Source organism: Typopeltis vanoorti, chromosome 22 (assembly GCF_054136105.1).
Source record: "Typopeltis vanoorti isolate ZY-2024b chromosome 22, IOZ_Tvanoo_1.0, whole genome shotgun sequence".
NCBI lineage: Eukaryota > Metazoa > Arthropoda > Arachnida > Uropygi > Thelyphonidae > Typopeltis > Typopeltis vanoorti.
Window position 1 is genome coordinate 22,862,441 of NC_143570.1, and position 24,906 is coordinate 22,887,346.

At 38.2% G+C, this 24,906-nt stretch overlaps 1 protein-coding gene across 2 annotated transcripts in view; it reads left to right on the top strand.

The window, feature by feature from the left end:
- Window positions 1–24,906, top strand: part of LOC150094209 (leucine-rich repeat serine/threonine-protein kinase 1-like) — an 803,235-nt gene that overhangs the window by 668,725 nt on the left and 109,604 nt on the right. For both annotated transcript variants that reach the window (XM_090412317.1, XM_090412318.1), the window contains exon 29: window positions 24,167–24,267. In XM_090412317.1, the coding sequence (XP_090268443.1) occupies window positions 24,167–24,267 (101 nt within the window). The remainder of the gene's footprint in view (window positions 1–24,166; window positions 24,268–24,906) is intronic.

The window sequence follows — 24,906 nt, forward strand, 5'->3', positions numbered from 1 at the left end:
ACATACATACCCATGGCAGGATTTGAACTCACAGCCTTGGTTCAAATCCTGGAGAGAGCAGATGCACTAACTACTCAGCTAGCCAGACTGACAAAGGTCATTACTAGTGGCAAATATCTCAGCATACCTGCTTGCTTGATTGAAGAAGGGAGGCCAGTTTGAGTTGTAGATGCTGAAGTCCCAAGAAAGATGACCTCACTATTAGGGTGTTTTGACTTTAGAAAATCAGAATATCTGCAACAAGAATTTAGTAATAGTCTAGTATATTTCACTTCTTAACACTTATTTTTCCAAATCTAATTTGGATAATTAACCTAGTAAAGAAAATATCCCTCTTATATCAGAAATACATTGCCATTGTCGATCAGATTCTCCATAGTGCTCCTTTCAGTATATTGGTTGTATTACTATTTGATGGATAGTCTAATCATATACTTTTTAAGACTACATTTACAAAAGAATGTGCATTTTGCATTAAGCACTAGATAGTGCTTGTTCAGGCACCTTAGGTAAATATGTATGACATTATCCTATGATACTGACATAGGATTAATTGAAATGATTATTTATAAAATTATTGTTGTTGTTATTCCATAGGACTGAACCTGTGTCATATTTTGAAATCACTTATTAGATATTTCTGCATGTCAGACTTAACTTTTCAGCCAAAACTATCTGCACACATTACTCAACAATACATAACTCATGCCAGCTCCTACATTCCACATGGTTCCTTTCAACTTATACTGCAACAGTTCTTACATGGTTTTATGTACTTCATAATGTTATGGTTCATGTTAGCCTTTATTGTATTTTTTGTTCATCCTAACCCAGGAGAAGCCACAAGTATCTGTGGTGAAGCTACACATATGGGCCACTGAATTAGAAACCTTTATTGCAGATATACATAAATGTCACTTACACAGCATATATGCAAAATACTTAGTCACGTGTGTCATCACTTGTTCTAGGTAATTATTTAAGAATGCTGCTGTCAATAATCATCGATAGTTGATCACAATGGGAAAAACAAGGCACCTTTTGAAATTCATTAAAGGACTTATTGTGTAGTATAGTAGGATAGTAGGAGGTAAAAGAGGCCTCAGTCAACCTGTTTAGCTGTATTAGGCTAATTGGTCTGTAACACATAATCTCCATTTATCTGTTCAGAAAAAAAAAAGGTTAAACATAGACTTTTGTCTAGGGTTCGCATATGATTTTATCCAAATTAATAATTTACTTAGAGGATCTTTTTGTGTTACTAAATATAATATCCTTATTTGTATTCCGGGTAATTAAATTTTACTGCTGTTATTGAGAAACTGAGGACTTATGGTCCGGGTTAAATATATGAATTGATCATAGAGGTCGAACTTAAGGTCCGGAGAGAGAAAATAAAAAAAAAAGGATTTTTTTTTTTTTTTTTTTGAATACATTTAAAATATAAATTTTATTATTTAAATTTAAAAAAATTTAAATAATAAAATAACAGGACTTAAGGTCCGGTGAGTTGAAATGAATAGGGACTTATAGACCTGGTACCATTGGGAATTAGAATGGGGTAGAGACTGGCCCGGGAGATGCCACTCACGAGGAGTGGCACCGCCTCGCTGTAAGCCTTCGCAGCCCGAGTTCTCAGCTCTACCCTCCTTATTTGGAGTAAAAGAAACCGTGCCAGCGAAAGCTTTGTGGCTAGGGAAGATAGAGTGGTTATTCTCTTTCCTTGGGCGGGGGGGAAGGGGTTGGTGGGGTTTTGTGGGTTCTAAAGAGATATACAGGGCTTGATGCGTCCCTGTATAAGAAAGCATATTGTCGGTGGTTTGCAGTATTGATTCATAAATTTTAAATCTCCTAGTAAGTGCCTTTCTTGTGCAAGAAATTTGGGTAGGTAGAAAAAGAAACCTTTCCTTATTCTTGCATACATTAAATTTGCGTCTCGTACCTGGGATTTTTTCCGTACCTTCCAAATGTGATATTTTAACACGTTGATTAGGAAGATAGTGAACTTTTGGGTTTTTTGGACTGGTGGGGGGAATTGTAGCCGTACGACCTCTTCTACTGTCAGCATGGGGATTCCCAATGCTGTGCTGCATCTCCACCAGATGCTTTGGGCTGGTGGGCAAAAATAAAAGAAATGGTCCACCGTTTCCACATCCCAGTAGACATCGCAGTAGGGGTCGCACGGGCTAGGTACATACCGGGATTTCACCTGTTTCACCGGGAGCCGCCCGTAGGCTATTCTCCAGGCTATATCTCGATGAAAAGGCTGTCCCCAGCTGTTTTTGATATTTCTGAAGAGAATTTCATTATTTGTCCTGAGATTGGGTGTATCACGCCTGGAAAGTTGGAAGAAATCCCAGTATACTGCTTTGGGTTTGTGTGTGAGGATTGCTATTCCTCTGTCTCTGAGTGTTGTGATCAATTTAACTAATGTACAGTACCACTTGGGCACCCCCCTTGAGCGGGGTCCAGCATAGTCCGTGATCCCAAAGAGGGGGAGGAAAAGTCCTATAAAGTATCTAATTAGCAGGCCAGAAATGTGGTTGGAGTTTAAGGCCTTCCGTACGGTTTTGAACGTGTTTGCTTGTAGCAAACTTTTGTGATCGGGCAGAGCGTAACCCCCCTTCTTCCTGTTTGAGTTGTAGGTGTTCTTTCTTTACTTCGTGTTTTCTCCCATTCCAGAAGAAATCAATGAGTTCTTTTGATAATTTATTTTCTTGTGACAGTGTGATGCCTGTGATGTTGACAGTGTGCATCAGCATTGGGGTGACGATTGTTCTTATTACTGTCGCTCTGCCATAAAAGGAGAAAAAGGTTGGTTTGAACAGCCTTATCCTGTCCCTGCTTGTCTCCTGCAATTTTTGGATTGGTAGTGCTAGGGTGTCTGAAAAAGGCACACCTAGTATTGTTAGGGGCTATGTCTGTAGCGTTAAACCGTAGGGAAGTCCAGTGCTATGGAAATTTCCAAAATTTTTGATTTTAATTTTTTGTGCGTTAACACGAAGACCACTGGCTATGCTGAACTTTTGCAGCATGTGCAGATAGATATAGATGGACTCAGAATCTATGAGTGTGGCCACTACATCGTCCACATATGCTACTATTTTGCATTGTCTGGAAACTTGGGGCAGTGGAATACCATTAATTGTGGGGGTGTTATCAATTCTTTTGATTAGGGGTTCTAATACTAGGGAGAAGAGGAGGGGGCTTCGCAGGCAGCCTTGCCTAACCCCTCTCTTTATGCGGATTGGTTCTGTCAGAAACCCATTAATAGATAGTTGGGTTGTGGCTTCCGTGTACATGTTTTTAATTGTACGCCGAAGTCTCGGGCCCACGCCTGTTTTTTGGAGGATGTTCTGCAAAGTACCTGTGGTTGACGCTGTCAAATGCTTTCTCCAGGTCGGTGGAGAGAAGTGACAGGGGGTATTTTTTTTCCTTAGCCAGTCTGATCAAGTCTCTTAACAAGAAGAGATTGAGTTCCATAGATCTACCGGGGATCCCGTAGACCTGTGAGCTTGTTATTATATTTTCGATACCGCCCTTAAGGCGTGTGCAGATAATTTTTGCAAAGATCTTATAGTCTAAATTGGTTAAGGAGATTGGACGCCAGTTATTCGACAAAGTCCGATCTCGGTCTTTCTTGGGGATAAATATGGTATAGCTCTTAACGAATTCCTCGGGGATGTTTCCCGAAGTGAGGAATTCGTTAAAGATCTTTATTAATGCTGCCACTGCAAATTCCCAGATAGATCTATAGAATTCTATCCCCAGTCCGTCTGGCCCTGGGGTCTTCTTTGTTTTCATCATTTTGCATGTAGCCTTTATTTCGGCTGCAGTTATCGGCCTGTCATGCAGGGCACTAAGATGATCGGGAAAACGTGTTGCGTCCCACTCACTGAAGTCATCTGTGCCCTGCTGGTCAGAGAAGATGCCGATATACTGCTGATGAAAGTGACAGAGTATTTCGTGGGTTGAGTGTAGAATCTGGCCCTTCTCTTCGATCTGGTAAATCGTTTTCTCGTCATTAGCCGCCACCCGTTGTTGGTTGTAGAATGCAGCGGAAGGTGTTTCCAAATTTCTGAGATAGAATCTCGTTCGAAAATCGAGGTCCTCGACTCTACTCTGCCGCTCTTGCTGCAGCTCTATTTCTACTTGCCTGATAAGATGTCTGCAGGGAACTCCGCTCCGTTCGTTTGTCCGGTAACAGCCGAGTTCCCTGTAGAGATCCCTCAGCCGTTTGCATTGTTGGTAGGCCCTTTCGCGCCCACATTTTTGGAACAGTTCCCTAGCCTGCCACTTGAAGCTCAGCCAGTTTTCCCAGTCCCAGTTGGTGTTTGTCCATCTGTCACAGAGGTTCTGTAGCTGGTCGCTAAAAAGACTGGGAAAGGTGGGAGGAAGCCTCCAAGGACCTCTGGCTGTTTCCATAACCTCTGGGAGCGTGATTTTGAGTATGACCATTTAGTGGTCGGTTGTCATGTTGTGCACTGAGGTGTGACGTATCCTCTGAGCATATTGTTCCAAGTTTTGGGACACGTACACCCTGTCTAGTCTTGTCGCTATCTAGCCGCAGCACCACGTAGTTTCTACTTTGGAGGGGTTATTCCGCCTCCAGATATCGACGAGATCAAAATTTATACAGCATCGTTTTAAAGCGTCAATGCTGCCAGTTCCGGTGTTTGCATTCCCACCGATTTTGTCTAGATGTGTGTCTTCCACACAGTTCCAGTCTCCTGCAACTATTAGGTGTTCTGCTCCCAGGAGATAGTTTTCAAGGGCAGAGAAGAGACCAATTCTGTGGTATGGATTGTTCAGGGCGTAAACTGCAGCAAGTCGGATGGTACGGCCACCGTACTTCCAGTCCACCGTTACTAGACGTCCTGTGGCGTCTTTTTGGACGTTGAAGAACCCCCCCCCCCCGCAATTGGGGGGCGAATTAGTATCCCCACCCCTCACGAGTGAGCATCCCCGAAGCACCAGTAGCTGGTGACCGGATAGCTTCTTGAGAAGTTCTCCACGTCCCAGTGCTTATAGAAATGGGTTTCTTATATCAGGAGGATATTGATTTTGTGTGTTAACATTAGCCTCCAGACAGCGCTTTGCGCAAAGGGGTTGTGTAGTCCGTTAGTGTTTAAGGTTGTGATTTTAACTTCCATGTTGGTGTTAGTATGAGGGGAGGGGTCGTTATCTGTTGGTTGTTCTACGTAGGCCAGTTCCTGAAGATACTTTCAGGCGCAAACTTTGTTTGCTCACACTTGGATAAAGGATTAAACTAAATTTATTATACTCTGACCAGGTGAAAAATAAACTTTCAGCACTGTTTGGAATAATTAACAATAAGAACCACCTAATGTTCCATAAACATGAAATGATCCTATTTGCTGTCCCCCTCATGGCAATTCAACAAAATAAATTACTCCCCAGTACTCCCATTCCAGCCCAACTTCTCTAATACATTTCACCAGAAAAAAAAAAAAAAAAAAGATGCAGCTCGCTCATTTGGCTATCCACATCTGATGATGTTTTAACAAAATGGCCAGCACCCATCATGTATTTTGCTATAGTTTGCCCACTGCTTGTAGGTCCCTGCTTCGCATCTTTCCAAGAATAGTCGATTCATGCCGAAGGGGAGAAAGAAATAAAAGACGTCCGAATTGGTCGCCAACACGCAAAATCACGTGCTTTATAGGTAAAATTTTCCAACTGTTATACAAGCAACATAGTTAACTACAATAATCATAAAAGAGAAGTTAATTTTTCGACCGGTAATAATAAAGAACTCATCCCACTATACGGACTGATTACCCTATTATCGGAATGGATTCTCCTTTTTCTGAGATGCGCAGAAGTGTCGAAGGATCTCTAATCGGTGGGTGAACTATAGCATACAATATATATATATAACAGGCTTTTGTTCCTTTTCTTTATTCTCAGTTCTTTCAAAATCCAAAATTTACATAATTCTTCATCATAAAAATTATGGAAACAACTACTGTTTTAGAGTTAAACTTCAGTTTAATATAAACCAAAATAATCACTCATTCGAATTTCACTTTAAGGTCATCATCTGGAGTATATACATATATACAAAGAGACAAGCTGCATTACAATCTACATGGTATGCTAAAGTTACATTGATTTGGTCAACCTTCAAAACTATTGGCCTGACCTGTGGTGGGGGGAAAAAAATCTTACTACATCAACGCTAGAGTTCTGTTATTATTATTATCTATTTCGTTACAAAAATAAATTAAGCAAGAGAGATGACAAAACAGCATGGATGGTGGCCAATGAAAGCTGAAATAATTGCTTAGAGTTCTAAAATCAGGGATTGCTGGAAAACTTGAACTAAGTGGGCTGAATATGTGCCATCCAAATTCTTGGGATTTTTATGCCACCATTATTGTTAACATTAGGATGGTTAATCAAAATTATCATATAAAATGAATGCAAATTTAAAGATTAATTTCACAGTCTTCTTTAAATTTGCATTCATACATACCAGCTTCCAGTGAAGGATAGACTGCCTGAGGGAAGACATATGACGTGTATCCAGGAAAGAAAGCGAGTTCTGATTTTCAATTTCAGTAATAAATTTTGTGCTCATGTTGTTTGTTCAGGTGGCTGAGGAAGGTGTTTAACGTTTAGCGGCTGTGTGGCCAGATAACAAAAACATAGTCAAAATATCTAAGCCAAACTGTATGTTTTAAAGTAAAGGAATTAGAGCATATTGCTCAAAAGTTTCCATATAAATAAATAAATTCCGTGTGATGATACAGCGTTCCCCCTTTTTTTTACTGGAGTTCACCATCTAGTTCTCTCCCCCTCAAATTTTATCTGGGCTCCGGAACCGGCATAGGCTGAAGAATCAGGCCTATGGCTGGGTCAGTATTCCTGACTGTAATCCGTGTGTGTCCTCAGACCGGTTTGCCTGCTTGCAGGATGAAAAACACCAGATAAACTGGCAGAAAAACCCTTCTGTCCACGCCCAAGACCGGCTAACTTGGCTATGGCTGAGGAAGATCCTTCAGTTCCTCACGTCGTTGATGGGAATCGAACCTAGCACACTCCTTCCCCAGGCATATGGTTGTGAAGCGCAAAGCCACCAGGCTAACTGCACGGACAGCTTCCATATAAAAGTTAGCATTTGGAGGGTGGGGAGGGATGAGCCCATGGCTGTACCTTCTTTTTGTAGGTAAAAATTATTTTGCCACATATGAGAATGTAGTACGTGGGCAAAGAGAGATGTAATGTCGGGTGGAAATTTGTTCTGTAAGAGAAGAATTGTGTTACTGATTGGGAGATTTATGAAAAGAGCAGAAAAGTCAAAACTGACTAATAAATCATCTTTGCCGAGTGTTATGTTTTTAATTTTGTTTATGTGTTGTGTCCTTTATATAGAAGGGGGAATGACCTATCAACTCCTTGAGTGTTGATGCTAATTTCTTGGCTAGGTAATAGGGCTGTCTATAACTTCAATTATCAGCCAAAGCAGAACGTTATGTTTGTGTAGTATGTAGTAAGGTTTTTCCCACCAGAGGTCAGGTCAATTTAATTTAATGGTTGACTAAATCAATGTAACTTTAGCATACCATGTAGATTGTAGTGCAGCTTTTTTTTTTGTATATATGTGTATACTCCAGATGGTGACCTTAATGTGAAGGTCGAGACATTAAGTGATTATTTGGGTTTATATTAAACTGAGGTTTAACTTTATATGTTAAAGATACCAAGCTATTTTAAATATAAACCTGGTTTTTTTTTACTCCATTTCCCAAGTAAGCAAACAGACAAGTCAGTCAAGTTTGCGCCTGCAAGTGTTGCAAGTCTAGCTGACCCTGCACGTAGTGCAAGTCAAGGCAACTCATGGTAAAGGTAGAATAAGCTCTGATCTTGTTTCCATAATTTTTATAATTAAATAGCATATATTGTACATTTTTATGCTTGTTTAATGTCAAGAAATTAAAGAGTAAGAGCATGTAATGAAGGTCATGGAGCCACAGATACACCTGCAATACAGAGAGAGCTTCTAATTCTGGTATAGTACAGTCCCCTCCCCCCCCCTCACACACACTACTATAGCTCAGACTCCCTCCAGGCACAACCTAGTAAGTGAGTAGCAACAGTATTTCACAGACTGACCACTACCTAGTGGTTGGTCTGCAAAACCCTTTTACTTCTGCACCTTTCAAATAGGGAAGATTTTGGGGTCTCTGCAGTATTTTTATTTATTCTTTTTTTTAATCCCATACACAAACCTATACCACATCAGTGCCATGTGTGAGGTGTAGATACGGATTGAGAAAGAAGAAATCTGTTGGCATTTTTCTTAAAGAGCTGGGGGTTGAAGTTGTTGGGAAATACATTATGAGGAAGTCTGTTCCAGAGGCAGTGCCGGATTTACGTATAAGCTAAAAAAGCTACAGCTTAGGGCCTCGCAATCTGCCGGGGCCTCAAATAAAAAACAAAAATGTATAAAAATTGATAAAAAAATATTCATAGAAAAATCACTCAAGTGAAGTCAGACATATCACGATAATTTCTAAATAATTTTAAATATACAAAATATAACATTAAAATAATTTTGGCGCATTGTAAAAGCGATTGAGATATTTTGTCTTTTTTTTTTTTTTTTCAAAAGCATTTATTTCAGAGTTTTTAAAATGTCGGCTAACTTCAAAGGGTATCCATCCAATAATTTTTGACCACTCTTAATCTTAAATAGTCCTTCCAAGTGGGCTTGCCCGAAGGTCATTGTCTTTCGGCTTTCCCTACTTTAACTGAGAAAAGGCCTCCAGGGGAATAATAGAACAATACAAAAGAATTAAAGATTACATTATTTTTTTTTACACAAAGTTCCAAAATAGAAAAATAAATATAACACATTTTAAAAGTTTAAAATGTTAATTTCTGTTGTGAACAGCAACCAATTCATTTGCTCTCTGTTTCTCTGTGTCTTCTCAAGTGAAGTTAAAATTTATTAAAAAACAAATTGAAAAAGAAAAATACATTTTGAAAAGGTAAGTGTAGGTGTATGTAATATTATTTTACTCCCTACCCCACCCTAAGAATGAAACATCATTAAAATCGATATAAAATAAAAATATGTATTTATAATTGCTAACGAAGGTTCGGCATGCTCTCCCCTAGCCAGGGGGCAGCCCCAATCTTGGGGCTGAGAGAATAAAAAGAGAATAAAAAATGAACCGAGAGCAACTATGTCTCAAGAAATATTGTCTGCACTTAGCATCATGTGTATAGAAAGCGATAAGTTACGTAGCATATCTTTTGATGACATAATTAATGGTTTTGCTTTTGGGAAATCAAGAAAGAAAATGTTTTAAGTTATATCTTAGAGCCTTTTAGAGGATTATATAATATAATTATTTCTATTAAATATTGTTGTATTATAATGATTTATCCACTCCATATTTTCAATATTAATTTATTATATATACATGTACCTGTATTATTTGGAATTTTGGGTACCCAATTTTATGTGATGTCTACTGTCAAATTTTGACCTGAATAAAAGATTGATTTTTTATATACTACCAATTATGTTGTTATATTAATTTAATTTTTACTTTTTATTTTCCTATTTTAATTTAAAACTTTTTGTTCTATAAGCCTTATTTGTCGTTTTTAAAACCCTTTAATTAGATAATTATTTCTCTGATTTTGTAAATGCATACTTTATTATTTTTTTAATAAAAATTAAAAGACAATATATTTTCATATATTAAAAAGGGATATATATTTTAAATTTTTCTGAGACCAGCTGATGTAATTTAAAACTCAGAGGCTAAGCTGTACAAAACCCAGAGGCCCAGTAAGGGGCCTCTGGGTTTTGTATAGCTTAGGGCCTCAGCTAAATCCAGCCTTGTCCAGAGGACAAAGGTAGATGGAATAAATAAGGAAGAGGAGAAGCAAGTTCAATGAGTTTGCAGTTGTACTATAAAGGAATGTTGGACAGCTGCTGCTCTTGTTTACACTGGAGCAGTGACCATGGAAGTACCTGTAAAAGATACATGGAGCTGAAACATTGCACCTGTGGGATAGAGGCTGAAGTTAGCCTGTGAGGGAAGGATCATCAATGAGATGAATTGCTCTCCTCTGGACAGTATCAAGAATTTTTAAGATTTTAGGTATGCTACCCCAAATGGGTGAACAGTATTCTAAAGATGAGCAGATTTGGGATTTATATAGGGTTAGTAAAATGGGTGTGTAAAATAGCTTCTGGAACAGAAAAGAAATTTTTTTTTTCTGAAGAAGCTGAGGAAGTGATTGATGTGTTACGTTTGTGCCAGGAGAGGCTGGAGGTAAATGTCAGTCCAAGGAGAAATAGCACATCCTGTATGATGTGTGTATTACCGAGGATAACAAAAGATGAGCTGAGATCCTTTTGTGAGAGAAAAGGCATAACTGCATTTTGGCAGCAGTGAAGGTGACCAAGTTATCCTTTCCCTACACTGATCTTAAACAATGATCTCCATACCTTGTAAGATGGTATGGAGATCATTGTTTAAGGCACTAGTTGCAGATAATCTTGATGTAAGGGATGTCTGAGCACTGCATGGTTTATAAAAGCAGTAGGGAGGGCTGTCATCAGCAATGCTATGGATATGATTTGTAGTGATTGAGAGAAGATCATTTATGTATAAGAAAAGGAGGACAGGTGAGAGAATGGAGCCCTATACTTCTGCAATGGTGGCAAAGCTCAAAGACCATCCACCATGACACCAGAGAGAAAGCTCGCTATCCAGTTACAGAGGGTGTAAGGTAGACAGAAGGAAGGCAATTCAAAGCAGGCCTCGATGCTAAACATGATTGAAAGCCTTGGAAATGTCAAGGGCAATAGTACACATTTCTCAGAACCTTCCCATGCAAGTATCCATTGGTGAGTGATGTAGTCTAAGATAGCATTCATGGAACTGGATTGGCAGAATCCATACTGGTGGTCACTAATTAACTGGTGAGCTTCTAGGTAGTGACGAAGTTGGCAAATTGATGACTTTCTCTATTATTTTGGGTTGAGTTGATGGTAATTGGTTGGTATGCTTTTGTTTCTCCTTTTTGAAATGGGTTGGAAACTAACATATATAACATATATGTTCGATAGCACCTCTCCTATTGAGAACAATAGGAGAGGTGCTATCAGTGACCAGATGACTTTGTAGTGTTCAGGTTGTCTAATATTCTTATGTATTTCTGCCAAAAAACCACAGAGACATATAGTGTGGAAGGAGGTGATTTGCCTTCGTCATCTATGCAGGAGTTAGAGGAAAAGAGTAATGCTGGTAGATCAGCTTTTTAGGGGGTACCGTGACAGTGTGCCATCTGATGGAAGAGAGGTGTTGCATTCTGTGGTTTTTGCAAGGGAATAAAAGGCACAGTTACTGTTTGGACAAGAAACAAGTTTTCTGCTATTGGCCTTTATGAAGTTGGGTTTGGATTTGCTGATAGTTGATTTATATATATTGTGTGCTTCCTCATAAGCTAAGTATGAAGCTTGGGATTTTGATACAAGCCACCTGCAGTAAGCTAAGTTTTTTCTTTGACTGCTTTCATACATCTTTTGTTGAACCAGGGCTTGGAAACGTTGATGGGAATTTCTGGATTTAATGAGGAATGAATGCCTTCCACTGTGGATGGTTTCTGTAACTCACTCAGTGCAAGTGTCTGAGTCAAAAGTGCAGAAGCAATATTCATGCCATGGGAAAGAAGAGTAGTAGTTCCAGAGATCATCCCACTTTGTAGTGCCAGAGGACATGAGGTTGGGTGTGGTCAGAGGAGGGGCATTCTGTCAAACTGGAACCTTACACTAGATTGTGGTCTGAGTTGCCAAGAGGAGAGGTAACCTGCACAGTCTGTCTAGAAAGACAGCTAGATAAAAAAAAAGATCAAGGGTATTGGCAAAGTGGAGGGGATTATCTGGAATTCAGGTAAGTAGCTACACAATTGATGTTAGATCATTACTTATAGCGAAAATTTCTGCCAGTTGGAGCTATGATATTCAGATCACCAAGGATGATGACTTTGTTGTTTGGATAGCTGGATTGTAGATGGTCAAGTATCATGGAGAGGAATGTGAAGAGGTCTTTGTGGTTTTCAGTGTTTGGAGACCAGTAAATACAGATGAATGTTACTAAATGAGGCAAGGAAACCTTCAGCTAGAGGAGGTTAAAAGCACAGGATTCAAAATTTGGCTTTTCTGGCAGGCAGTGTCAGAACATACAAAGGCACAGTTATCATCTTTGTGGTGAAAAATAATGAAGAGTATTTTACCTTTTACCTTCAGTGCCCAGTTTACCTTCAATGCCTTTGAAGGCATTGAAGGTAAACTGGGTTGATATAACTGCAATTTTAGTTTCTGTTATGAGGAGGAGGTCTGGTTTGGATGTGTCTATAAGTGGTGATGAATGTTGTTTATGTTGGAATTACCCCGATGTTTGTAAAGGGGATGTGGATTTTTTTTTTTTTTTTTTTGATAGGGATCTTCTAAGTTTGGAATATTGTGTTTGATTTGATTTGTTTGGATGAACTGATTGTTGAGGGAGATGTATTTTGTTCCCAGTGTTGTTTCATTTTTCATATTTTGTTTATTATTAGATGAAAGGAAAGAGTGAAAACATGCAGTGTGGAGAGATGGACTTGTGAATATGACACCCATACAGAGAGCAACCAGTCTGTCCACTTGCCATTCTGTGGCCTCGAGAGTGCCGCCCACATACCACTACTCAGACTCTCTCACCAGGCACAACCTGGCAGAGTATGTCCCAGTTCACTGGGAAGCCTCCTGATTCATTACTGACATGTTCAGGCCTGTATACTATCTGGTATATATTTGGCCAGCTGCATTACCACCATTTTAACTGCTGTACCCTTGAAATGGAGGAAGGTCTGACTATGTCCTTGAAGGATATCATTCGTACTGCATGGCAAAGAGGGGTGGAGTGGAGGATGGAACTCCTACTCTGGAGACCAAACATAGCATTCACCACTTTCGGCTCCCAATAAGCAGAGCAGTGGTGTTTCACCAGTTGATGATGGTTATCTGCCACCTAGTGGTCTACTTGGCATTTCCTCCAGCTAGGGATGTTATTAATCACTAGTCTATGTCCTGATCAGAAATCTAGCAGATTCTTATCATTTTTATTAGCTTTACTCTTAGGACAAATAGGAATAATTTGGAAACATTTGGAGAAATCCAAATTTTTCCTATTTGTCTGATATTCATTTCCATCATGCCAGAAATTTCTTCACTTCTTTCTTAGTAGAACCTTCTGTAGGATCATAAGACTCATTGTGCAGTTCCACATTTTGAACATAATAATAACTCTAGTACAATAACTTGACATAGTACTTCTCTAGTTCTTGATTAGGCTTCTTTTCCACCAACACATCTTACATTAATCATGCCTATCTTCAGTTATACTGTTGTTCAGTTGGAGTTTTGGAGTTTGTTTCAATAACTGACTTTTCGCTGTTAATCTCATTTTAATTTTCAGTTTTTTTCTACAGTCATCTTCAGTTTCAATCTTTAGAACATTAATTATGGTAAGAGATGAATTGTTCCATCTCAGAGTAGAGAAATAGAGAGAAAATGACATCGTTGACATTCAGAGTATATTATATGATATGAGTTACAAGTGGAAAGGACAAGATATTTAGTGGATGTTGCTATAGACTAGCAAGTATAGATGATGATGAACAAAAAAGTTTATGCAAATTTGTTTTTGCCGTAAGGGACAACTTCTTGAGAGACAACTGTCTTAGGCATTATGTGTTGGTAGGAACTATTCAATGACCAAGTCCAAAGCTCTTGGACCTTGTCATGTCATCAGAGGATTTGATTGTGACGAAGATGTCATACCCCCCCACCCCAGTGAGAGAGAGAGAGACCATGTAGACCTGACTTGGAAGATGAATAACCGTGTAGAAGCATCTGGTAGAAGGTATTTATGTGGAATTATAAGGCAGGCACCTATAATAGACAGAAGCTAGCTTGGAACATGGATGAAAGAATTTGAAGAAGGAGAGGTTAGCAATGCTTTTTTTTTCTTTTCTTAATGTTAAGCCCATACACAAGAGGTTGTTTGATCAACCTATAGTACATTAGTACTATATATGGGAAGTGGGTTGAGAAAGGAGGAACTTGTTTACATTTGATTTAAAAGACTGTATATTGTATTCCTTGGGAAACACAATAGGGGGAAAGACTGTTCCACAATACAGCTTGCAGGGATGAACAAGGAGGAAAAGAAACTTGTTCTGTGAGTTTCAAGGCGCACTGTGAGGGGGATGTTGAGCAGCAGTTGCATGTGTTCCAACGAGCTTAGTACTAAGTGAGAGAATTATTAATGATATTTCAGATGAACATTTCCCATGGAAATATTTGTAGAATACACATAGTGCAAAAACGAAACATCTGTGCAAAAGTGGGAGGAGTCAGTTGGTAAGAGATGGGTCATTAATAAGTCCAATTGCTCTCCTCTTTATTGAGTCAAGCACTTTGAGGGAGCTTTTAGGAGTCCCACCCCATATGTGAAAGCAGTATTCAATAGCTGGGCAGATTTGTATAAAGTTAACAGCTGTTCAGGGCCCAAGTAACATCTTGAGCAAAAGAGAAATCCTAGTTTTTTAGAAGCTGGGGATGCAGTGGTTGTGGTGTGTTTATGCCCAGAGAGGTTTGATGTTAGCATAATTCCAAGAAGAGAAATCTCAAATTGTCTGGAAATTTGGGTTTTGTCAAAAATAATACTAGGAGAAAATGGTTCTTTTTTACGAGCGATAAGACATAACTGGGTTTTATTAGCATTGAAATTGAGGTTATCTGAATCCCATTGGAGGATGGCTTGGAGATCAGAATTGAGGGAGGTGGTGGTTGATGTTCTGTAGGTTGAGGTGAGTTGTATAGAGTAAGGTTTATCAAATGAAAGGGAGGAGTGCAACGTGCTGTCATCTGCAAAACTGTGTACGGGGTTGGAGGTCAACTGAAATAGGTCACTGATATATAGCAAGAAGAAGGTTAGTGAGAGGTCAGAACCTTGTGGAACCCCCGGCATTAATTGAATGGTGAGAAGATAAGAAACCATCCACCACCACATATAGTGTGCATCAGACAGAAAGCTTGCAATCCAACTACAGAAGTCCCGAGACAAACCAAACAATGGAATTTTTATTAGTAAGCCGTTGTTCCAGACCCGATCAAAATCTTTGGAGATATCGAGTACAACCACTCGAGATTTGCCAAAGTTTTCTGTGGCATTTGTCCAGAAATGGGTGACATATGTGAGGAAATCTCCTGTTGATTGGCAGCAACAGAATTTATACTGGCAGTTGTTTATTAGGTGGTTGCCTTCAAGATAGTGTAGGAGTTGGGAATTGATGATTTTTTCCATTACTTTAGACAGGATTGAGGTGAGCGAGAAAGGACGGCAGTGACTTGTTCCCCTCTTGGGAATGGGTTGAATATAGGCCAATTTCCAGGCTGTGAGATAGATACCCATGGAGTAAGAGAGTATACACAGGCAACATAGGATAGGAGTCAATTCTGGTGCACAAACTTTCAGTACAATTGGAGGAATGCCATCAGGGGCCAGGAGACTTTTTTATGTGTCTAATTTGGTATTTTTCTGATCTCTTTCTGGCAAAAGGATATAAGGAGCATTGTATGATTGTATGTTGGGCATCTGGAATGGTTGGGGGTTGGCATTTACCATTGTTAGTTATGTATGCATTGGAAGCAAAGTGTGAAGCCAGGAGATTTGCTTTTTCTGTGAGTGATGATGATGCAATAGAGCCATCTGGGTATAATGGGGTGGGAATAGTGTTGACTGAAGTTACGACCAATTACTTTGGCGAGAGACCAAAAGGCTCGGCTGTCGTTTGGACAGGCTGTTAGTTTCCTGCTTTTTGCTCTTTCGAACTCTGTTTTGGAACCATTGATTGTTTTTTTGCATCTATTTTGGACTTGATTATAAGATCTAAAGGAGGAGGATGGAGTTCTTGATTTGAGCCACTAATGGTATGTTTGGTTTTTTTCATTTGTACAGCCTTGGAACATCTTTTGGAGAACCAGGGTTTAGTTAGGGAATATCAGCTCAGAGTAGCATGGGGATGTATGTTTCCATGCCAGTGAGGATTACTTTGGTGTTCAGTGCATATGTTTGGCTTGGAAGGCCAGAAGCAATAGTCCAACCATGGGAATGAGGCATAGAAGTCGCAGAGGCTGTCCAACTTGACACTGTTATAATGCCAAACTGCTCTTGTATGGGAGTGGCTGTGTACATATTGTTGCATGGGGGGGGTTGATGAGCACTAAATTATGGTTAGAATTGCCTAAGGGGCACTCTACAGTCACTGTCTATTTGGAATTTTCGTTGCTGAGGAAGAGATCTAGGGGTATTTGGGGAGTGGTTTGGGTTATCTGGTATTCTGGTTGGCATCTGAACAAGTGTAAGGTTGTTAGTGATGGCACATGTTTCAGCATCTCTGCCTGCAATATCTGTACAATTGGAGGAGGAAAGCCAGTTGGTGTTGTGGACATTAGAATCTCCTAGGAGGATGATTTTGCTGTTCAGAAAGTGGGCATGGAGAAAATCAATTTTTGTGGAGAGGAAATTAAAGAGCTCGGAGTGGTTGGTTGCATTACGGTTGCAATAGTAGTTGGTTGCAATAGAGATAGCAAAGGAATTTGACTGAGTGGGGAAGGGATATTTTCAAATATCCCTTCAACTTTGGATATTTTCAGCCAAAGAAGGTCAAAGTTGGGTGATTCTAGGTTGGGTGCTCTCTGCAAGGTATGTCAGAGCAGATAGGAAATAGGAAGTTGGTGACAGCAGTGGCAGATTGTATACCTCCAGTGAAGAAAATAAAGTGATTTGGAATAAAATGGCTAAATCAAATTGTATATGAAAAAAAAGGTTATGGAAGGCATCTAAAGAGAAATGGAGAACAGTTGCATGAAGAATATAAGTCTAGGAAGGTGACTAGTATAGCATGAACAAAAAAATTAGAATATGAGAGGAGACTAGCACTACAACTAATAAGAATCCTAAGGAGGTTATTTTCACTGTTGCACCAGTAGGAGGAAAATTATTGTGGACGGACTACTCTAGTGGATGGAGAAAGAACTCGGGTAACCAAGGCTGATGACATAGTTGAGCTATTTAATGATAATTTTATTATTAGAGTGTTCCATGTTCATAAAGTAGGCTTTATTAATTGATAAGGAGGGGTGAAGCATTAAAAGTGAATGAAGAGGATGTATTCCAAATACTTAGTACTCTAGATGTCATTAAAAGCAGACATAAAATCTTCCCACAAGATTTTATGTCTTCTGTGGTTGTTAAGATTTAAGAAAAATTGGTTAAGAACTGGTATACAGAACTGAGCAGATGAGCACAACATTATTAAGGGATGATATTGTTTTACTAATCTAGTTGCTTTTTATAATAAATTAACAATAGCAGTGAATGTAAGGTATACACTGTTATTTTTTTGGATTTCGCAAACATATTTGACAGAGTACCACGTAACAAGTTGGTATTTAAGCTGCATCATATGAGTCTATATCAAGTTGGTGGACTGGATTGAAAACTAGCTTTCTGATAAATATCAGAGTTGTATGTTGGGGAGCAGTATCACAAAGTAGGAAGATTACAAGTGGAGTTTCACAGGGTTCAGTACTGGGACCATTACTGTTCAGTCTTTTTGTCATTGATATTGTCACTGATATTCAGTTGCTTGCAGGTGATGTGAAGCATAGGTGGGTTATTAGTAATAGTGCTGACATTTTGGCTTTTCAAGAAGATTTGAATAAGCTAGAAAGATAGATAAATGGATAGGTATGTTATTTTAATGCAGCCAAATGTAAGGTTTTGAAATTCAGGATTCACAGAGGATGCTTTATATTCACTTCATGGAGTTTAAGCTATACTTGAAGAAGTAAAGAAAGCACTGGATCTTGGGGTGGCTGTAGGTAGCAATTTGAAGTTCAGAGGACGTGTTGCAAAGATTGTCGAGACAACCAAGAGAAATGCTGCTATATTGAGGAGGATGTTGACCAAGAGAGATAAAAGGGTAGTGGTGGTTCCAAATTATAAAGCTCTGATCAGATCACATCTGGGTTACTGTGCTCAATAACCTCTCATAACCTTTGAGAGAATGCTGAGACAAATAACAAAAAAAAAACAGGACTGTGCAGTGTTGATTATGAGGATGGACTGAAAGCATGCAAACTACAGGATTTGGTGGATAGAAGATGAAAAGGGAAATATGATTGAGACATTTAATCTCCAGATTGATACTGTGGAAATCATATGATAATAAGAGTGAGTAAGAAGAAAGTTTTTTTGCATGGAGAGTGGTAAAAGGTGATGAAAGTACAAATAATAGATTAAAGATGTCAAGAAATTATATCCTTGGTTTTTTCATCCTTCATCCAAGTAAGCAAAACAATGTTTTGCATGTGAAGTATCTTCACGACTGAGCTACTTGTATATACAGGCTAATGACTTTACATCAATTGCCTTAGCATTTATCCCATAATGCAAAGCACACACTTTTGGATGTATATAATGTTATGCATAATGGAAAGGGCCACTACCCGGACCGGTTTTGACCTTTATTGAGGTCTCATCAGTGGGAGCCAGACCCGGAAGAAATACCAAGGTTGAAGTAATGCTGACGTCATATATTTCTCATATACAAGTAGTCAAGAGGTTTAAGACCTTATTAATAAAATACTCTGGATGAGAAATATATGTTGAGACTTTTTTTTAACTTGGTTCTACTATAAATTAAAGATGCCAAGAAACTGTATTTTTGGTTTTTAATCCTTTATCCTAGTAAGCACAACAATGTTTTGCACGTGAAGTATCTTCACAACTGCATAAAACTGTGAGTGACTGTTATTGTGGCCTTAGGAAACCCTGTGGCAACAGTGTCCTACTGTACGGACTATCGCAAGTTAGGTCAGTGTATTTCGTGCAAATCACCCAGATGATAATCGCCATTGAGTCCATTCCTGGAAGTTTCTTGATGGTGAAAGGAGCAAAAGAGAGAGTAAGAAGTAGGGGAATTTTTACTTGGAGAGTGGTGGGCTAGTAGAATACCTGAGCATGAACGAGGTGAAGGTTCAGTAATGAGACAGAATTCAGGCAATGTCTTCTGACTCCACTTAAGTTTCTTAGTAATATAGTAATCTACCATTTATCTAAACTTCAAAACAATGATCTTTCAATCAGCTGACCCTTCTATGTCAACTGGCTTCGGGTACAGTGCCATGTTACCTTCACTTATCCGACCCTTCAATTGTCAGAACAGAACCTGCCATTTCAGATGAACATGTTGAGTTTGTTCAGGGACTCCTCGCAGTTGATCAGCAATGGACTGTATGTCAGTTGACCCAGGAAACCATGATAAACTACCAAAGTGTTTGGTATTTCCTAAAAGATAGGCGTAGTATGCACAAAATTTCAGCGTATGCACAAAATTTCAGCTCAATGGGTTTCACATCACTTGACTGAGATGCAAAAATGGCACAGGTACACAGTTGCTGGCCTCCATCTGAAATGATACAAAAATGAAGGAATGCATTCTTGAATTGTATTATAGCCATATTGTAGCATCTGGCTTTAAGGAGAAAGTGACCACATTTTTGCACGGGTTCTCCACCATGTTTCTTGCATGATGACAATGTATGATGTCATGTGTCACAATTGGTGATGGGGATGTTGGACAGGTGGCAATGGGAAGTATTAGTACATTTTCCATATTCACCAGATATGAGTCCTTGTGACTTTGACTTGTTCTCCAAAATGAAAGAGTCCCCTCAGAGGTCTGGGGTTTCATGATGTGTAACAGGTTCCTTGAGCAGTAGGTTGCACTGTCACTGATATCAACAGGCAACATTCTGCTGATGATATCCAGCTGTTCCCACAAATTTGGAAACAGGTGCAGGACATGGTAGGAGATTATATTGAAGAGATGTAATTATCTAGACTTGATAAAGAAACTATTTTAAATTTTGTGCACATGTTGCCACTACTTTATTTACAACCCTCATACAAAGAATGGAGCAAAAGAGAGAGCAAAAACAAGTGCCCATTCCTAGAAGTTTCTTGATGGTGAAAGGAGCAAGAGAGAGAGAGAGAGTAAGAAGTAGGGGAATTTTTACTTGGAGAGTCGTGGGCTAGTAGAATATCTGAGCATGAACGAGGTGATGGTTTAGTAGTGAGACAGAATTCAGGCAGTGTCTTCTGGCTCCACTTAAGTTTCTTAGTAATACAGTAACCTGCCATTTATCCAAACTTCAAAACAATGATCTTTCAATTCAGCTGACCCTGTTAAGTTGCTGACTCTTCAATTGTCAGAATAGCAAATTGCCTTCCTATATGCTTGGATACATGGTAGATTACTGTAGTATTATAAGTAAAATACAAAAAAAATTACAGTACAAGATCATGTATTATCATAAAAAGGCAATAATGAATTTCAAAAGATGGATCCAATAAATTATATAAATTAATAATCAATAAATTAATAATTTAGCCGACCAAATTGTATTCTTATTGGCTTAAACCAATATACAAAATGATGGTACAACATGACAAAATTTCATGCAGGCTGGGGTGTCGTCTGGTTAAACAAGGCTCCCGTTGTTTACGCCAGGAAACCAGGGCGAACAGCGAAAATTCAGCTGCTGGAACAAATCTGAAAACACACCCCAACTCAATATCACCAGAATTGAAGATCGGTGAAGATCAACATAAGAAGCCTGAATGGCAAAGAAATGGAGCTAGCTGAGGAATTAGATAAGAACCAGATCGACATAATAGGGATGACTGAAACAAAAAAGACCAAAACTGGTGAGATCTTTCTGAGCAATAAATACAAAATGTTATATTCAGGCAATGACAATCAAGGAAAAGAAGGAGTAGCCATAGTATTCAACACAAAATACGAGGCTAATCTTCTTGAATGGCAGTCAGTCTCAAGTAGAGTAATGTGGGCAAATATGGGGAACTGGACAATGAGACTTATTTGTGCCTATGGTCCCACAGAAGGTTCTACTAAGGTAGAAGTGGAGGAATTTTTTGAGGCTTTAGACAAAGCAACTGACATAATGAAAACGGAAAAGTTGGTCCTTGTTGGGGATCTAAATAGCAGAGTAGGAAATGATTGTCAGACATAAAAATATTTTGGAGAAAAAAGCAAAGCTAATAATAATGGCAAATACCTGTTGGATTTCTGCTCAGGATATGGACTGGTTATTACTAACACCATGTTCCAACATAAAAATGTGCACAAATTCACATGGAGAGCAGAGGCAAGGAATAAGAAAAGTCTCATTGACTATGTTATTGTTGATAGTGATGTTTTCTCCCTGGTGCAGGACACCAGAATGTACAGAGAATTTGAAATTGGAAGTGATCACTATTTAGTCTTGAGCGGGATAAAATTGAATTTCATATTAAAAAGAATAACATGTAAGAAAGTTTTAAAGCGAATAAAAGTTGAGCAGCTCTCAGATGTGACCTGTAGACAAAAATACACAAAGATTATTGAAGAAAAAATGAAAGAATTTGAGAACAGGAACCAAACCTTGGAGATTCAGTGGCAATTCTTGAAGAAAATCCTGATTGATTCAGCCAGAGAGGCATGTGGTGCGGTTGTGTGCAAGGATAGTAAAATTAGAACTCCATGGTGGACATAGGAAGTTAAAGAGGCAGTGAAGGAAAAGAAGAAAACATATCAAAAGTTCCTGGCAAATAAGGCAGCTTGTGCTCTTAGAGAATACAGAGACAAATGTAAGAAAGCTAAACACTGTGTAAAACTAGCTAAACAAAAGTCATGGGAGGATTTTGGCAAGAACATAGAAAATAAATATAAAGAAGGTGGCAAAATATTCTGGAGGTTGTTGAAGCTTAGAAATGGAGGAAACAGTGCTGTAAAAGGAGTTAGAGATGATAAAGGTGACATGAAAACAGGAGAAAAAGATATCCTTGAAGTATGGAGTAATTACTTCGAAAAACTGCTAAATGAAACAAGCAGCGATAGCTCAGTGGTAAAAAAACACTGACCAGGCATACAGTCAAGAATACATATCCATACTTGAAGTAGAAAAAGCAATCAAAGGCTTGAAATGTGGAAAGGCAGCAGGAGTAGATGATATTCGACCAGAAATGCTGAAGTTTGGTGGTATAAAAGTCTTTCAGTGGCTGCGCTGCATAGTTCAGAAGGCCTGGACAGAAGGGACTAATTCCTGATGATTGGAGTAGAGCTCTAATAGTACCCATATATAAAAAGGGAAATAAAACTGAATGTGAGAATTACAGAGATATTTCCTTACTGAGTGTTCCTGGCCTGGCAAGTTTTATGCCAGTATACTTGAGAAACGTTTGAGAAGAATTGTGGAAGAAAAGCTTGGTAAAGAACAAGCTGGATTCAGGCCAAATCGAGGCTGTCAGGATCAGATCTTCACTTTACGACGAATAGTCGAGACAGCATGGGAATATAACAAAGATCTGTATTTAAGTGTTGTCGATCTGGAAAAGGCATATGACAAGGTGCCAAGAGAGAAGCTCTTCAATATGCTACAGTTATATGGTGTCAATGGGGCATTATATTAAGCAATACTTAGTCTTTATTTGAGTTGTAAATCAGCAGTTAGATTTGAAGGAAGTACAGGAAGATGGTTTAATGTTAAATCTGGTGTGAGACAAGGATGTACATTATCCCCTCTGTTATTCATTATCTATATGGATCACATTATGAAGGAAAGTGGTATTAAACATGATATCAGAATTGGAGATGTTAATGTCAGCTCTTTGCTTTATGCAGATGATGTTATACTTCTAAATAAATCCACTACAAGTCTGCAAGATTCCCTGACTAAATTGAATAATTGTTGTAATAGATATGGTATGAAGGTCAGCATTAAAAAGACAAAGATAATGAAAATAGGAAGAATTGCTGAAAATGTCAACTGTTGTGAACAAGGAACCTGTGGAACAAGTAAAACATTTCAGCTACTTAGGCACAATTTTTAGTGAAGATGGTAAATTAAATATAGAAATAGACAACAGAATCAACAAAGCTGGTATGGTAGAAAGTCAGTTGAATAAATTCATATGGAATTAGAGAGAACACTCAATTAGCTGTATACAAGACAGTGTTCAAGCCAGTTTTAACTTATGGATCTGAGAGCTTGGTTAGAAGTAAAACACTTGACCAAAGACTAGAGACTGCAGATATGAGAGTACTGAGAAAGATTAGGTATTAGATGGCATCAATGTCAATATCATATTAAAAACAAGGATATCTGGAAAGAACTTGACATTGTCAGCATCCAGGAATGCATTAGCAGAGCTAATCTCAGGTGGTATGGTCACTTAAACAGAATGGGAGAGGAAAGATTAGACAATCAAGTGTTCTCTGCCAGGTTGGCAGGAAAACGACCCAGAGGAAGACCAAGATATAGGTGGATTGATATGGTAAAAAGTGCCTTAGATGATAGAAATATAATATCTGAGAATGTTGGCGTCTTGTCAAGTAACAGACTAATTTGGAGGAAAATTGTAGATAGGAAGTTAGTAATGATGTAAATTTTTCATGTAGTACTATCATATCCTGTACACCCCTTGAGGGTACATGTCAGGAATTTGATGATGATGATGATGGATCCAATAAAAATAAATAAACTAATGGCTCATCCTTTCCATTGATAGCCTTCTGGAAAAGTGATATAATGGACATCTCTAGTTCCATATGATTACATTGTTGATCGCCACAACACTTATATTTCTTTCTTGGCTGTTCATGATTCTTTCACAGTGCTTCTGCTTTGTTCATTTTCATCTTTACCATACCATTTTCACCTTCATTCTTAATCATAATAAAAACTATGAATAGTAAATTTCTCTAGTTAATTGAAAACATGTTGGTTTGAAATGAATAGCCATTACTAAATAATAATTATAACATCTTAGCATTACTTTTGCTATTAGTATATTAAAATGATAATTAATAGAGATAATATAAATAAATTTTGATAACCACAATGATTTTTATAATCTATTGTTTTGACTAGTGCTCTATAATACATAAACTTCCAAAATGCAGATTTTTTTTAACAAAAAATTTGATTTTTATTAATTAGATGAAGAATGTGAATCTCTTATTCATCAAGTGTGGCTTAACAGACAAGGAAAGTTTATTGATATTGCTTCTTACACACAAAATGGATGGATGCAACTTAAGGTAAACCTGCTTTTCACTCATGATAATTTGTTTTCTGTAAATATGTCCTTCTTAATCACTTGGACATTTTAAAATATACCTTATTTTATCAAAATCTTGAAGGGTTTCATAATGATTTGCTTCTTTCAGTTCAAAATTATATTCCAGGATCTGTTGCTTTCTTGAATTTATTAATATGATATATTGAAGATGGCAATGATTGATAAAGTTGACGTAGACATTCTGCAGAATGATTTAACTAAATTGGCATTGTGATCAAAGGATAATGTTATCAGTTTAATGTGGCAAAGGTAAAGTTATGCATTCAGGGATGAAAATATTACATACTATATATTACGTCGATGTTACTGGATTGTCAGAAATGAGGCTAGGGATTTTGGGGTGATGTCTGAGTTGAAGTTTGTTGTTGGTATAAACAACACCAAGAGAAGAAAAAATTTAATTAATTTATTGAACTTACTAATTTTCACTGGTTTTCTACCCAGCATATTTAGAGAACAAATTACAATTGTTTGTAATTTGTTCTATGACTAGCACAGAGCACTCAAATAATGATCATTGTAGAAACAGTTCAAATTGTAACTGAAAATGAACTAATGTCCTAACATGGCACTCTCTGTGGGCTGGATCACATAAAGT